The sequence below is a fragment of the Mytilus californianus genome, unplaced genomic scaffold (genome assembly GCF_021869535.1).
Source record: "Mytilus californianus isolate M0D057914Y unplaced genomic scaffold, xbMytCali1.0.p SCAF_1, whole genome shotgun sequence".
Taxonomy (NCBI): Eukaryota; Metazoa; Mollusca; class Bivalvia; order Mytilida; family Mytilidae; genus Mytilus; species Mytilus californianus.
In genome coordinates, this window is record NW_026262581.1 from 6,186,248 (window position 1) to 6,204,457 (window position 18,210).

Sequence of the window (18,210 nt, forward strand, 5' to 3'; positions counted from 1 at the left end):
ATAATGTAGCTTTGACATCTAGCAATTATTTCTGCTATTATTATTAGTTATCAAAGCCATGAACTTGCAGTGAGGGGCAATATTTTGCTTCATGTATAATGCCTCACTGAATTTTAAGGACACCAATTAAAAACACTGCTACTTTGAAATGAAGAACATAAATAGTGTTGTTTCTTTGCTTATGTGTGGAGCAGGATCTGCTTACCCTTCCAGAGCACCTGAGATCACCCCCAGTTTTTTTGTTGGGTTAGTGTTGCTGAGTCTTTAGTTTTCTATGTTGTGTTTTGTGTTTGTCTTTGGGTCTTTTCTTTTTTTGCCATGGCATTGTCAGTTTATTTTCAACTTATGAGTTTGAATGTCCCATTGGTATCTTTCGCCTCTCTTTTATGGTTTTTGTCTAGGTAGTGTAGGAATTGTTTGTCATAAATCAAAACACAGATCTTACAAATCTACTGCATTTCAGCAAATTTGTTTAGTACTCTGTGATTATAAATTTCTGATAAAGATGGTTTATAATGTGTCTTTCATTTTTAGGTATGACTATGAAAACTGTGAATCAGATCCTGCTAAAACAATGATGGACAATTTAAATAAAAAAGCTGATGATGGAAGTTTAAAAGGTCAAACTTTTTCATCAGGAGGAAAATCATACAAAGTAGCAATTACAGATAATTTTTCATATACAGACCCAATAGATAAAAGTGTCAGTAAAAATCAGGTATGTCCGTTATTTTAAAAATGGTATAGGATATATGATGATTATGGCCAAACCAATAAAAACGAATTGTTCTTGGGATTTTTCTAATGAAAATAGAGGGGCAGTGGGCGAAATATTTTGTTTTTCTTTCCATGAATCTGATGGAGGGAAAACAAATTTTTGGTGTCTGACATTAAAATTTACAATATAAGCAGCATAACTAAGATTCAAAGGTATCTTTGTTTGTCATTTATGCATGTATCACATAATTTTATTGTTTTTATATGTGTTGTAGTTACTGAAGAGTCCTTCCTATTTTAAGCAAGTTCAAAATTAATCGGAGCTACTAAGGAATTGCTTATCCATCAATAAAGCAACAGGCGACACATTTGATTTTAAAATAGTCTTCATGTTTTATAGAATAGCTTTAATATTTAAATACGATGGATGTTACTTCCAGCTTTTAAAAAATCTGGCTTTCATTAACTTTAGGGGACTTATTCCATATAGCCCTAAACTAAATAAACCTTACCCTAGCACTAGCAATAGCCCTAAAACCTAAAACAAACACCTAAAACCATTAAAGGAACCCTAGGCTACATTTGAAGTACAGGGCCCTGTAAAATAAATGAAGGCCAAAAATCCATTGATCATGTTCAAAATAAGAATCTTTTTATTGAATTCAGCAACTCAACATGCCAACAAGGGCTGGTTTCCCCACTTCCCGTTTGACACTGAACATTGAACCTCAATTTTCAACAATGTCTCTTCATTTTTGCTGACTTTTTTAAAAAAACACACCATTTGTATCCGTGATCTGCATGCGAAGTATAAAGTTTGGCCTCACCACTTTGAATTTTGTATAAATCGACATTGTCAATAAAAATATATACATAGATAGTACAGAGATTCATATTGCCCTACAAAAGCAGCAATAAGGTATCAATTCGATGACAGATAAATATACACAATTAGGATTTCATTCCAAATCCATTACTACAAAACATCTTCTGAAAGTGTTACTGCATTTGTAAAATTTGAGATAATGACACTTTTCCTGTTATATCAAATCTAATTGCTCTTTTTAGGACAAGAGAAAAGATAAAATATTTATTTATTACTTCTTTGTATATCACATGTAATTGTCTCATATCTTCTGGGCTAACACGTCTCTCAGATATGAGAAACTTGCATCTATAAATACATATATTTGGATCGAATCTTGGCTAATTTTCAGTTACATTTTATTTCAGGGTATAAGAATTATATTTGAGGATGACTCTAGGCTAACCTTCTGTTTTATTTTATTCCAGGGTTTAAGAATTATATTTGAGGATAACTCTAGACTAACCTTCTGTTTTATTTTATTCCAGGGTATAAGAATTATATTTAGATTGACTCTAGACTAACCTTCTGTTTTATTTTATTCCAGGGTATAAGAATTATATTTGAGGATGACTCTAGGCTAACCTTCTGTTTTATTTTATTTCAGGGTATAAGAATTATATTTGAGGATGACTCTAGGCTAACCTTCTGTTTTATTTTATTCCAGGGTATAAGAATTATATTTAGATTGACTCTAGGCTAACCTTCTGTTTTATTTTATTCCAGGGTATAAGAATTATATTTGAGGATGACTCTAGGCTAACCTTCTGTTTTATTTTATTCCAGGGTATAAGAATTATATTTGAGGATGACTCTAGGCTAACCTTCTGTTTTATTTTATTCCAGGGTATAAGAATTATATTTGAGGATGACTCTAGGCTAACCTTCTGTTTTATTTTATTCCAGGGTATAAGAATTATATTTAGATTGACTCTAGACTAACCTTCTGTTTTATTTTATTCCAGGGTATAAGAATTATATTTGAGGATGACTCTAGGCTAACCTTCTGTTTTATTTTATTCCAGGGTATAAGAATTATATTTGAGGATGACTCTAGGCTAACCTTCTGTTTTATTTTATTCCAGGGTTTAAGAATTATATTTGAGGATGACTCTAGGCTAACCTTCTGTTTTATTTTATTCCAGGGTATAAGAATTATATTTGAGGATGACTCTAGGCTAACCTTCTGTTTTATTTTATTCCAGGGTATAAGAATTATATTTGAGGATGACTCTAGGCTAACCTTCTGTTTTATTTTATTCCAGGGTTTAAGAATTATATTTGAGGATGACTCTAGGCTAACCTTCTGTTTTATTTTATTCCAGGGTTTAAGAATTATATTTGAGGATAACTCTAGACTAACCTTCTGTTTTATTTTATTCCAGGGTATAAGAATTATATTTAGATTGACTCTAGACTAACCTTCTGTTTTATTTTATTCCAGGGTATAAGAATTATATTTGAGGATGACTCTAGGCTAACCTTCTGTTTTATTTTATTCCAGGGTATAAGAATTATATTTGAGGATGACTCTAGGCTAACCTTCTGTTTTATTTTATTCCAGGGTATAAGAATTATATTTAGATTGACTCTAGACTAACCTTCTGTTTTATTTTATTCCAGGGTATAAGAATTATATTTGAGGATGACTCTAGGCTAACCTTCTGTTTTATTTTATTCCAGGGTATAAGAATTATATTTGAGGATGACTCTAGGCTAACCTTCTGTTTTATTTTATTCCAGGGTATAAGAATTATATTTGAGGATGACTCTAGGCTAACCTTCTGTTTTATTTTATTCCAGGGTATAAGAATTATATTTGAGGATGACTCTAGGCTAACCTTCTGTTTTATTTTATTCCAGGGTATAAGAATTATATTTAGATTGACTCTAGACTAACCTTCTGTTTTATTTTATTCCAGGGTATAAGAATTATATTTGAGGATGACTCTAGGCTAACCTTCTGTTTTATTTTATTCCAGGGTATAAGAATTATATTTGAGGATGACTCTAGGCTAACCTTCTGTTTTATTTTATTCCAGGGTTTAAGAATTATATTTGAGGATGACTCTAGGCTAACCTTCTGTTTTATTTTATTCCAGGGTATAAGAATTATATTTGAGGATGACTCTAGGCTAACCTTCTGTTTTATTTTATTCCAGGGTATAAGAATTATATTTGAGGATGACTCTAGGCTAACCTTCTGTTTTATTTTATTCCAGGGTATAAGAATTATATTTGAGGATGACTCTAGGCTAACCTTCTGTTTTATTTTATTCCAGGGTTTAAGAATTATATTTGAGGATAACTCTAGACTAACCTTCTGTTTTATTTTATTCCAGGGTATAAGAATTATATTTAGATTGACTCTAGACTAACCTTCTGTTTTATTTTATTCCAGGGTATAAGAATTATATTTGAGGATGACTCTAGGCTAACCTTCTGTTTTATTTTATTCCAGGGTTTAAGAATTATATTTGAGGATGACTCTAGGCTAACCTTCTGTTTTATTTTATTCCAGGGTATAAGAATTATATTTGAGGATGACTCTAGGCTAACCTTCTGTTTTATTTTATTCCAGGGTATAAGAATTATATTTGAGGATGACTCTAGGTTAACCTTCTGTTTTATTTTATTCCAGGGTTTAAGAATTATATTTGAGGATGACTCTAGGCTAACCTTCTGTTTTATTTTATTCCAGGGTTTAAGAATTATATTTGAGGATGACTCTAGACTAACCTTCTGTTTTATTTTATTTCAGGGTTTAAGAATTATATTTAGATTGACGCTAGGCTAACCTTCTGTTTTATTTTATTCCAGGGTTTAAGAATTATATTTAGATTGACTCTAGACTAACCTTCTGTTTTATTTTATTTCAGGGTATAAGAATTATATTTGAGGATGACTCTAGGCTAACCTTCTGTTTTATTTTATTTCAGGGTTTAAGAATTATATTTAGATTGACTCTAGACTAACCTTCTGTTTTATTTTATTTCAGGGTTTAAGAATTATATTTGAGGATGACTCTAGGCTAACCTTCTGTTTTATTTTATTTCAGGGTATAAGAATTATATTTGAGGATGACTCAAGGCTAACCTTCTGTTTTATTTTATTCCAGGGTTTAAGAATTATATTTGAGGATGACTCTAGGCTAACCTTCTGTTTTATTTTATTTCAGGGTATAAGAATTATATTTGAGGATGACTCTAGGCTAACCTTCTGTTTTATTTTATTCCAGGGTTTAAGAATTATATTTGAGGATAACTCTAGGCTAACCTTCTGTTTTATTTTATTTCAGGGTATAAGAATTATATTTGAGGATGACTCTAGGCTAACCTTCTGTTTTATTTTATTTCAGGGTTTAAGAATTATATTTGAGGATGACTCTAGGCTAACCTTCTGTTTTATTTTATTTCAGGGTTTAAGAATTATATTTGAGGATGACTCTAGGCTAACCTTCTGTTTTATTTTATTCCAGGGTATAAGAATTATATTTGAGGATGACTCTAGGCTAACCTTCTGTTTTATTTTATTCCAGGGTTTAAGAATTATATTTGAGGATGACTCTAGGCTAACCTTCTGTTTTATTTTATTCCAGGGTTTAAGAATTATATTTGAGGATGACTCTAGGCTAACCTTCTGTTTTATTTTATTCCAGGGTTTAAGAATTATATTTGAGGATGACTCTAGGCTAACCTTCTGTTTTATTTTATTTCAGGGTATAAGAATTATATTTGAGGATGACTCTAGGCTAACCTTCTGTTTTATTTTATTCCAGGGTTTAAGAATTATATTTGAGGATGACTCTAGGCTAACCTTCTGTTTTATTTTATTCCAGGGTTTAAGAATTATATTTGAGGATGACTCTAGGCTAACCTTCTGTTTTATTTTATTCCAGGGTTTAAGAATTATATTTGAGGATGACTCTAGGCTAACCTTCTGTTTTATTTTATTTCAGGGTTTAAGAATTATATTTGAGGATGACTCTAGGCTAACCTTCTGTTTTATTTTATTCCAGGGTTTAAGAATTATATTTGAGGATGACTCTAGGCTAACCTTCTGTTTTATTTTATTCCAGGGTTTAAGAATTATATTTGAGGATGACTCTAGGCTAACCTTCTGTTTTATTTTATTTCAGGGTTTAAGAATTATATTTGAGGATGACTCTAGGCTAACCTTCTGTTTTATTTTATTCCAGGGTATAAGAATTATATTTGAGGATGACTCTAGGCTAACCTTCTGTTTTATTTTATTCCAGGGTATAAGAATTATATTTGAGGATGACTCTAGGCTAACCTTCTGTTTTATTTTATTCCAGGGTTTAAGAATTATATTTGAGGATGACTCTAGGCTAACCTTCTGTTTTATTTTATTCCAGGGTATAAGAATTATATTTGAGGATGACTCTAGGCTAACCTTCTGTTTTATTTTATTCCAGGGTATAAGAATTATATTTGAGGATGACTCTAGACTAACCTTCTGTTTTATTTTATTCCAGGGTATAAGAATTATATTTGAGGATGACTCTAGGCTAACCTTCTGTTTTATTTTATTCCAGGGTTTAAGAATTATATTTGAGGATGACTCTAGGCTAACCTTCTGTTTTATTTTATTCCAGGGTTTAAGAATTATATTTGAGGATGACTCTAGGCTAACCTTCTGTTTTATTTTATTCCAGGGTTTAAGAATTATATTTGAGGATGACTCTAGGCTAACCTTCTGTTTTATTTTATTCCAGGGTTTAAGAATTATATTTGAGGATGACTCTAGGCTAACCTTCTGTTTTATTTTATTTCAGGGTTTAAGAATTATATTTGAGGATGACTCTAGGCTAACCTTCTGTTTTATTTTATTTCAGGGTTTAAGAATTATATTTGAGGATGACTCTAGGCTAACCTTCTGTTTTATTTTATTTCAGGGTTTAAGAATTATATTTGAGGATGACTCTAGGCTAACCTTCTGTTTTATTTTATTCCAGGGTATAAGAATTATATTTGAGGATGACTCTAGGCTAACCTTCTGTTTTATTTTATTCCAGGGTTTAAGAATTATATTTGAGGATGACTCTAGGCTAACCTTCTGTTTTATTTTATTTCAGGGTATAAGAATTATATTTGAGGATGACTCTAGGCTAACCTTCTGTTTTATTTTATTCCAGGGTTTAAGAATTATATTTGAGGATGACTCTAGGCTAACCTTCTGTTTTATTTTATTCCAGGGTATAAGAATTATATTTGAGGATGACTCTAGGCTAACCTTCTGTTTTATTTTATTCCAGGGTTTAAGAATTATATTTGAGGATGACTCTAGGCTAACCTTCTGTTTTATTTTATTCCAGGGTTTAAGAATTATATTTGAGGATAACTCTAGACTAACCTTCTGTTTTATTTTATTCCAGGGTATAAGAATTATATTTAGATTGACTCTAGACTAACCTTCTGTTTTATTTTATTCCAGGGTATAAGAATTATATTTGAGGATGACTCTAGGCTAACCTTCTGTTTTATTTTATTCCAGGGTTTAAGAATTATATTTGAGGATGACTCTAGGCTAACCTTCTGTTTTATTTTATTCCAGGGTATAAGAATTATATTTGAGGATGACTCTAGGCTAACCTTCTGTTTTATTTTATTCCAGGGTATAAGAATTATATTTGAGGATGACTCTAGGCTAACCTTCTGTTTTATTTTATTCCAGGGTTTAAGAATTATATTTGAGGATGACTCTAGGCTAACCTTCTGTTTTATTTTATTCCAGGGTTTAAGAATTATATTTGAGGATGACTCTAGACTAACCTTCTGTTTTATTTTATTTCAGGGTTTAAGAATTATATTTAGATTGACGCTAGGCTAACCTTCTGTTTTATTTTATTCCAGGGTTTAAGAATTATATTTAGATTGACTCTAGACTAACCTTCTGTTTTATTTTATTTCAGGGTATAAGAATTATATTTGAGGATGACTCTAGGCTAACCTTCTGTTTTATTTTATTTCAGGGTTTAAGAATTATATTTAGATTGACTCTAGACTAACCTTCTGTTTTATTTTATTTCAGGGTTTAAGAATTATATTTGAGGATGACTCTAGGCTAACCTTCTGTTTTATTTTATTTCAGGGTATAAGAATTATATTTGAGGATGACTCAAGGCTAACCTTCTGTTTTATTTTATTCCAGGGTTTAAGAATTATATTTGAGGATGACTCTAGGCTAACCTTCTGTTTTATTTTATTTCAGGGTATAAGAATTATATTTGAGGATGACTCTAGGCTAACCTTCTGTTTTATTTTATTCCAGGGTTTAAGAATTATATTTGAGGATAACTCTAGGCTAACCTTCTGTTTTATTTTATTTCAGGGTATAAGAATTATATTTGAGGATGACTCTAGGCTAACCTTCTGTTTTATTTTATTTCAGGGTTTAAGAATTATATTTGAGGATGACTCTAGGCTAACCTTCTGTTTTATTTTATTTCAGGGTTTAAGAATTATATTTGAGGATGACTCTAGGCTAACCTTCTGTTTTATTTTATTCCAGGGTATAAGAATTATATTTGAGGATGACTCTAGGCTAACCTTCTGTTTTATTTTATTCCAGGGTTTAAGAATTATATTTGAGGATGACTCTAGGCTAACCTTCTGTTTTATTTTATTCCAGGGTTTAAGAATTATATTTGAGGATGACTCTAGGCTAACCTTCTGTTTTATTTTATTCCAGGGTTTAAGAATTATATTTGAGGATGACTCTAGGCTAACCTTCTGTTTTATTTTATTTCAGGGTATAAGAATTATATTTGAGGATGACTCTAGGCTAACCTTCTGTTTTATTTTATTCCAGGGTTTAAGAATTATATTTGAGGATGACTCTAGGCTAACCTTCTGTTTTATTTTATTCCAGGGTTTAAGAATTATATTTGAGGATGACTCTAGGCTAACCTTCTGTTTTATTTTATTCCAGGGTTTAAGAATTATATTTGAGGATGACTCTAGGCTAACCTTCTGTTTTATTTTATTTCAGGGTTTAAGAATTATATTTGAGGATGACTCTAGGCTAACCTTCTGTTTTATTTTATTCCAGGGTTTAAGAATTATATTTGAGGATGACTCTAGGCTAACCTTCTGTTTTATTTTATTCCAGGGTTTAAGAATTATATTTGAGGATGACTCTAGGCTAACCTTCTGTTTTATTTTATTTCAGGGTTTAAGAATTATATTTGAGGATGACTCTAGGCTAACCTTCTGTTTTATTTTATTCCAGGGTATAAGAATTATATTTGAGGATGACTCTAGGCTAACCTTCTGTTTTATTTTATTCCAGGGTATAAGAATTATATTTGAGGATGACTCTAGGCTAACCTTCTGTTTTATTTTATTCCAGGGTTTAAGAATTATATTTGAGGATGACTCTAGGCTAACCTTCTGTTTTATTTTATTCCAGGGTATAAGAATTATATTTGAGGATGACTCTAGGCTAACCTTCTGTTTTATTTTATTCCAGGGTATAAGAATTATATTTGAGGATGACTCTAGACTAACCTTCTGTTTTATTTTATTCCAGGGTATAAGAATTATATTTGAGGATGACTCTAGGCTAACCTTCTGTTTTATTTTATTCCAGGGTTTAAGAATTATATTTGAGGATGACTCTAGGCTAACCTTCTGTTTTATTTTATTCCAGGGTTTAAGAATTATATTTGAGGATGACTCTAGGCTAACCTTCTGTTTTATTTTATTCCAGGGTTTAAGAATTATATTTGAGGATGACTCTAGGCTAACCTTCTGTTTTATTTTATTCCAGGGTTTAAGAATTATATTTGAGGATGACTCTAGGCTAACCTTCTGTTTTATTTTATTTCAGGGTTTAAGAATTATATTTGAGGATGACTCTAGGCTAACCTTCTGTTTTATTTTATTTCAGGGTTTAAGAATTATATTTGAGGATGACTCTAGGCTAACCTTCTGTTTTATTTTATTTCAGGGTTTAAGAATTATATTTGAGGATGACTCTAGGCTAACCTTCTGTTTTATTTTATTCCAGGGTATAAGAATTATATTTGAGGATGACTCTAGGCTAACCTTCTGTTTTATTTTATTCCAGGGTTTAAGAATTATATTTGAGGATGACTCTAGGCTAACCTTCTGTTTTATTTTATTTCAGGGTATAAGAATTATATTTGAGGATGACTCTAGGCTAACCTTCTGTTTTATTTTATTCCAGGGTTTAAGAATTATATTTGAGGATGACTCTAGGCTAACCTTCTGTTTTATTTTATTCCAGGGTATAAGAATTATATTTGAGGATGACTCTAGGCTAACCTTCTGTTTTATTTTATTTCAGGGTATAAGAATTATATTTGAGGATGACTCTAGGCTAACCTTCTGTTTTATTTTATTTCAGGGTTTAAGAATTATATATGAGGATGACCCTAGGCTAACCTTCTGTTTTATTTTATTTCAGGGTTTAAGAATTATATTTGAGGATGACTCTAGGCTAACCTTCTGTTTTATTTTATTCCAGGGTTTAAGAATTATATTTGAGGATGACTCTAGGCTAACCTTCTGTTTTATTTTATTCCAGGGTTTAAGAATTATATTTGAGGATGACTCTAGGCTAACCTTCTGTTTTATTTTATTTCAGGGTATAAGAATTATATTTGAGGATGACTCTAGGCTAACCTTCTGTTTTATTTTATTCCAGGGTTTAAGAATTATATTTGAGGATGACTCTAGGCTAACCTTCTGTTTTATTTTATTCCAGGGTTTAAGAATTATATTTGAGGATGACTCTAGGCTAACCTTCTGTTTTATTTTATTCCAGGGTTTAAGAATTATATTTGAGGATGACTCTAGGCTAACCTTCTGTTTTATTTTATTCCAGGGTTTAAGAATTATATTTGAGGATGACTCTAGGCTAACCTTCTGTTTTATTTTATTTCAGGGTTTAAGAATTATATTTAGATTGACGCTAGACTAACCTTCTGTTTTATTTTATTCCAGGGTTTAAGAGTTATATTTGAGGATGACTCTAGGCTAACCTTCTGTTTTATTTTATTTCAGGGTTTAAGAATTATATTTAGATTGACGCTAGGCTAACCTTCTGTTTTATTTTATTTCAGGGTTTAAGAATTATATTTAGATTGACGCTAGGCTAACCTTCTGTTTTATTTTATTCCAGGGTTTAAGAGTTATATTTGAGGATGACTCTAGACTAACCTTCTGTTTTATTTTATTCCAGGGTTTAAGAATTATATTTGAGGATGACTCTAGACTAACCTTCTGTTTTATTTTATTCCAGGGTTTAAGAGTTATATTTGAGGATGACTCTAGACTAACCTTCTGTTTTATTTTATTCCAGGGTTTAAGAGTTATATTTGAGGATGACTCTAGACTAACCTTCTGTTTTATTTTATTCCAGGGTTTAAGAGTTATATTTGAGGATGACTCTAGGCTAACCTTCTGTTTTATTTTATTCCAGGGTTTAAGAATTATATTTGAGGATGACTCTAGGCTAACCTTCTGTTTTATTTTATTCCAGGGTTTAAGAATTATATTTGAGGATGACTCTAGGCTAACCTTCTGTTTTATTTTATTCCAGGGTTTAAGAATTATATTTGAGGATGACTCTAGGCTAACCTTCTGTTTTATTTTATTCCAGGGTTTAAGAGTTATATTTGAGGATGACTCTAGACTAACCTTCTGTTTTATTTTATTTCAGGGTTTAAGAGTTATATTTGAGGATGACTCTAGGATAACCTTCTGTTTTATTTTATTTCAGGGTTTAAGAGTTATATTTGAGGATGACTCTAGGCTAACCTTCTGTTTTATTTTATTCCAGGGTTTAAGAGTTATATTTGAGGATGACTCTAGGATAACCTTCTGTTTTATTTTATTTCAGGGTTTAAGAGTTATATTTGAGGATGACTCTAGGCTAACCTTCTGTTTTATTTTATTCCAGGGTTTAAGAGTTATATTTGAGGATGACTCTAGACTAACCTTCTGTTTTATTTTATTCCAGGGTTTAAGAGTTATATTTGAGGATGACTCTAGGCTAACCTTCTGTTTTATTTTATTCCAGGGTTTAAGAGTTATATTTGAGGATGACTCTAGACTAACCTTCTGTTTTATTTTATTCCAGGGTTTAAGAGTTATATTTGAGGATGACTCTAGACTAACCTTCTGTTTTATTTTATTCCAGGGTTTAAGAATTATATTTGAGGATGACTCTAGGCTAACCTTCTGTTTTATTTTATTCCAGGGTTTAAGAATTATATTTGAGGATGACTCTAGACTAACCTTCTGTTTTATTTTATTCCAGGGTTTAAGAATTATATTTGAGGATGACTCTAGGATAATTTTCCGTTTGAGTGGAACAGGAAGCAGTGGAGCCACAATAAGAATGTATATAGAAGGATATGAGTCTGATGCAGCTACATTTACTAGTGATCCTCAGGTATTTATTATGTGTTACAAAACAATTCATTATAGCAGCAAAGTTGGTGATCAGTATTAGTATTGTAAAGATTTTATATCAATTAATCTCTTAGTTGATAGTTACCCTTCACGTACATGTAAGTTCTTGCCAAAATGTCAATAATGTACAGGAATCATTGCATTCATCAGATAAGCCATCTTGAATGAATTGAATGTTTAACATTAACTTAACCTGGAAAATTGTGTGTTTTTGAAGGGGGTGGGGGTTAAAAACAAACAAAAACAATTTTTCAAGTTAGATTTATCATTGTTTTTTGCTAAAATCTGCAATATTGATATTTCAGAATGAGAAGAGTTATCTCCCATTGACCATTTCAGAATGTACCATTTTCTTATATATAATCTTTTCTTTTACATTTTCAGGATGTTTTGAAGCCATTGATAGATATAGCATTAGAGATCTCCCAACTTAGAGAATTAACTGGCAGACAGTCTCCAACAGTCATAACATAATCATTTAAAATAGTTTTACAAGGACAATCTAAAGTGTTTTTGGGGGCATTTTCATAGCATAATATTATGTAGGGAATTTTATAGTGGCTATTTTTTATTTAACACCAGAATAAGTACTCCCAGTGGCGGATTTACCGGGGGCACAGGGGGCATAATAAAATACTCACATTTCAATTTCTTGTGAATGTATTTTTTTAAAGACTTTATTCAACAACAAACTCTTTTTTTAATATCATACAAGTTTTATTTTTTAAACTGAATGTCTTATTTCTTTACACTCTTATTTTCAAAGAAAACCAACAATTTGTTTTAAAAAAACCTTGCCTAGCTTTATTTTTCTAATAGCCCAAGCATACAGTAATACAGGTATATTTTTCTTGTTTCAATTACCATGTACATGTATGAGGCTATGAATGGGTCACCATTTATAAGGATATGAATGGGGTTTACAGATATGAGAATAATGGGCAAAAAAGTTAGATTAAACCGGGAACAAAAATATAGATAACAGAATAAAGAGGTGATGAAATATGAAGAAAAGATTGATTGATTGTTGGTTGTTTAATGTCCAGTGGCAAATATTTCATGCATGTTTAGGACGAATATAATAGAGATCAATGGCAAAAAATTAAAAGATATAGAAATATAGAAACAATGATCTGACCCCCCCCCCAGACATCGAGGTTTTGGATCCGCCCCTGACTCCTGTATTTTGGAGGATCAGAATGTGTTTTTGTCTAATTGAGAAGGAAAAAAATGCAATATATTTTATAAAGCCAAAAACTTTTATAGCTTACCTTGTTGATAACAAAGTCTGTTGTCAGATTGATAGTGAGTGATAACCTGTATGCCATACCTATTTTGTTTTATATGTCAAGCTTATGTGCTCTGTTACAATTTTAAGTTTTTTTCAGAATGTTTTTGTATAACTTGTTTTCAAAATAGCATTATTAATATCAGAATAATTTGTTATGTTTATATTGTTATAAAATTAAAACTTTTAACAATTACCAGTATGGCTTATTCATAAACATTTCATAAATTTTAATGCTTTAAAGTATATACTGGCTCAAGGTTATATGTGAAAGGCTAATGTCACAGCTGATACATGTATTAAAAGCATATTGGGTCATATCTTTAAACAACCTTTATTGATCCAAGTATACCTTCATACTATTATCACATTGACTCAAATGTGTGTGTGTGCTTACCTTGACTGAAGGTCACCACTGGCAGGTTAAGATTACAACAAGATATTTATTTGAACATGGAATTAATTTTGTTTTTGGTTAACTGAAGCTGTAAAGAATGGCATTTTCTATGAATCTTGACTATTTGGAACAGTTAATTTAGAGTAAAGTACTGTTCTTGTACTAATTTTCATTATATGTTCTATTATTTAAAATCTTTCGTAGGAGCCCTGATTGGGATTAAAAGAGACATGGATGAGATCTAAAAAAAAATCCTAACTGAACCCATTGGTTATCTAATTTCCTTTTTGTCAATTGTATTTATTTATTTCTTCTATAGACTCAGGACAATTTAGACGTTGACATATTGTATAGACAAATGTCAATTGTATTTATTTACTTCTTCTATAGACTGATTTTGACGTTGATATATTGTATAGACACCTGTCTATTGTATTGATTTACTTCTATAGACTGAGGATGATTTAGACATTGACATATTGTATAGTAACATGTCTGTTGTTGAAGACTGTATGCTGTCCTCTAGATGTCTTTTTATTATTTGTGTTGACGGGTTGATGTCTCATCAAAGTATATCCCACATTTTCTTTTATTCACATTTGCAATGTAGACTTCACAACAAAATCTTGTTTAATTATATACGGTATAATTACTCTGAATTTGAAGCATATTGTATATATCAGCAATACACAAACATTCACTACAACAAAGAAAATGATTCCTTGACAATACTATGACAATGTCATTAACATTGTTTCAATCATCACTGCTAAACAAATGTTGTCCAATTGGACAGTTGATTGGTTACCAGTTTGTAACACCTTGATAAAAAGATGTATTATCAGTAGCCTATTAACATAACAATAAATAAACTGCTGACACAGATATGTCTCACCTTTATGTAATAGACCTTATCGCTATTTGGGAATCTGCGACGCTTGACCCGAGAATCTGCAACACTTGAACTATTGACGTCACACAACAATCACTTTTCGTTTGTGGCTTCAGACATTTTTTATTGTGACGTTAAAAATTTTTCGGGAACCTGTATGATGTCCAGCAATGGCGGACAAATAGCGATAAGGTGATAGTAAAATACAAATGTTGAAATTGAAATAGCAATACTTTTAACATGTGAAATATGTAAAATATTCAAATGAACCATGACTGAGGGGTAGGACTAAATAGTCTCCATGGAATAGAGATGTGTCAATGCTTATACAACTGCATACCAAATATCATTGACTTTAACTTTAGTGGTTGCTCTGAACCGGACTTTTGAACTAAGCAATTGTTTCAAAGTCAATAGACCATGACTGAGGGGGAAGGGCTATGTAATCTCCATAAAAATGAGATGTGCCAATGATTACACAACTGTATACCAAATATTATTGAATTACCATTAATTGTTCCCCTTAAACTGACCTAATCAGAAACCTTAACATAATACTAAGCAATTGTTTTAAGTCAATAGACCATAACTGAGGGGTGGGGCCAAATAATCCACATGAAAATATGATTGATTGATTGTTAGTTGCTTAATGTCCAGTGGCAAATATTTCATGCATGTTCAGGGCGAGTGATGTGCCAATACTAAAAGTAATACAACTGAAGATCAAATACCATTGATTTAATACCTGTGGTTCCCCTTAAACTATAAAAACGTAAATTAACAAATTGTTGACCTAGCCAATGCTGGAAACAGCAAGCCTAAATCTCTCTTTTTGACTCCAGCAAGGTTGGACAAAAGGCATCACATACCATACTCTATTTCAAATCTAAGAAATCTAAATGTTTTATATCCCTACTGCTCCGGATTCCTATATATGACTGTCCCTTTCTCCCTCTATTCATCCAACAAATATTCTCGTCACATTTTATTCTGAAACTGCTTTACAGAATATTTATAGATGTCAGACGCTTGGTAGTGATAAAATGTAATAAGGAGTGGGCACTTTTCAGATCTGTCATACACCTACTTCCTGTTTGTTGATACTTTTATTATTATACCCCACGCAATGAGTTGCGGAGGGTATAATGTTTTTGACCGGTCCGTCTGTCCGTCCGTCAGTCCTGTTTCTTGTCATCGCAACTCCTCTCAAACCACACAACAGAATTTCACGAAACCTTTTTAGATAATAAGGACATACTATGTAGTTATGCATATCGACAGGAAATTACGATTCAATTCTTTTTCTAGGAGTTACACCCCTTTGAACTTATTTACTTTAATGTACTACTGCAACAGTTTGTCATCGCAACTCCTCTCGAACCACACAACAAAATTTCATGAAACCTTTTCAGATAATAAGGACATACTACGTAGATGTGCATATCGACAGGAAATTACGATTCAATTTTTTTTCTAGGAGTTACGCCCCTGTGAACTTATTTGCCCAATATACTACTGCAACCTTTTGTCATCGCAACTCCTCTCAAACCACACAACAGAATTTCATGAAACCTTTTCAGATAATAAGGACATACTACGTAGATGTGCATATCGACAGGAAATTACAGTTCAATCTTTTTTCTAGGAGTTACGCCCCTTTGAACTTATTTGCTTCAATGTACTACTGCAACAGTTTGTCATCACAACTCCTCTGACACCACACAACAGAATTTCATGAAACCTTTTTAGATAATAAGGACATACTATGTAGATGTGCATATCGACAGGAAATTACGGTTCAATTTTTTTTCTAGGAGTTACGCCCCTTTGAACTTATTTGCTTCAATGTACTACTGCAACAGTTTGTCATCGCAACTCCTCTGATACCACACAACAGAATTTCATGAAACCTTTTTAGATAATAAGGACATACTATGAAGTTGTGCATATCGACAGGAAATTACGGTTCAATTTTTTTTCTAGGAGTTACGCCTCTTTGAACTCATATGCTTCAATGTACTACTGCAACAGTTTGTCATCGCAACTCCTCTGATACCACACAACAGAATTTCATGAAACCTTTTTAGATAATAAGGACATACTATGAAGTTGTGCATATCGACAGGAAATTACGGTTCAATTTTTTTTCTAGGAGTTACGCCTCTTTGAACTCATTTGCTTCAATGTACTACTGCAACAGTTTGTCATCGCAACTCCTCTGACGCCACACAACAGAATTTCATGAAACCTTTTTAGATAATAAGGACATACTATGTAGATGTGCATATCGACAGGAAATTACGATTCAATTTTTTTTAGGAGTTACGCCCCTTTGAACTTATTTGCTTCAATATACCTCTGCAACAGTTTGTCATCGCAACTCCTCTGAAACCACACAACAGAATTTCCTGAATCTTTGTAGATAATTAGGACATACTAGGTAGATGTGCATATCGACAGGAAATTACGGTTCAATTTTTTTTCTAGGAGTTACGCCCCTTTGAACTTATTTGCTTAAATGTACTACTGCAACAGTTTGTCATCGCAACTCCTCTGATACCACACAACAGAATTTCATGAAACCTTTTTAGATAATAAGGACATACTATGAAGTTGTGCATATCGACAGGAAATTACGGTTCAATTTTTTTTCTAGGAGTTACGCCTCTTTGAACTCATTTGCTTCAATGTTCTACTGCAACAGTTTGTCATCGCAACTCCTCTGACACCACACAACAGAATTTCATGAAACCTTTTTAGATAATAAGGACATACTATGTAGATGTGCATATCGACAGGAAATTACGATTCAATTTTTTTTAGGAGTTACACCCCTTTGAACTTATTTGCTTCAATATACCTCTGCAACAGTTTGTCATCGCAACTCCTCTGAAACCACACAACAGAATTTCATGAAACTTTGTAGATAATAAGGACAAACTATGTAGATGTGCATATCGACAGGAAATTATGATTCAATTTTTTTTTCTTATACAATTTTTTTTTCTTACAGTTATTTTATTCAAGTTCTCCAGTGACAATGTGGGGACGTGGGGTATGTGAGCGCGCTCACTAAGGTTCTTTAATTTTCAATATGTTGAATGAACTTTAGAAGCATCACATATTTCCCAAATACTGTTGAACAGAAGGACTTCATATTTTTCAGCAGCTGAACAATGATGAGTTGTAACATGTTTGCACGTTTATGATCTGTCTGACACCTACTCTTTGTTTTCCCTATACTTTGCATTTTTAGTGGGTTATGCTTATTAGGACAACATGTGCATTCTTTGTGTAAATTCTTCAAACAAAAATTCAAACGGTTTTAAGAAAAAAATATTCCGTCAAATCTGGAGTGTAATTAGAACATGTCTATGTCGAAATGAATCTATGAGTTATATTGGGCAATGTACTTTCACGTCATGCATTCATAATATTTGCATGTTGCACAACACGATGTCAGATATATTTCTTTTTCACAGGATTCAAATGTACACGAACAAAAGATTTGGGATATACATCATTGAGACAATTACAGACATCAAATCAACAATACATAAAAATGAGAACAGATTTCTCGTTTCT

At 31.8% G+C, this 18,210-nt stretch overlaps 1 protein-coding gene across 3 annotated transcripts in view; it reads left to right on the forward strand.

Moving 5' to 3' along the window:
• LOC127737604 (phosphoglucomutase-1-like) overlaps positions 1 to 13,535 on the forward strand; it is a 34,869-nt gene extending 21,334 nt beyond the window's left edge. Inside the window, exons 7-9 of one of the 3 annotated variants that reach the window (XM_052248543.1) lie at positions 535 to 718; positions 11,894 to 12,028; positions 12,433 to 13,535. In XM_052248543.1, coding sequence (XP_052104503.1) covers positions 535 to 718; positions 11,894 to 12,028; positions 12,433 to 12,522 — 409 coding nt within the window. In that variant the 3' untranslated portion in view covers positions 12,523 to 13,535. The other 2 variants (XM_052248610.1, XM_052248481.1) reach the window with 2 other exon arrangements.
• The last annotated feature ends 4,675 nt before the right edge of the window (positions 13,536 to 18,210 follow it).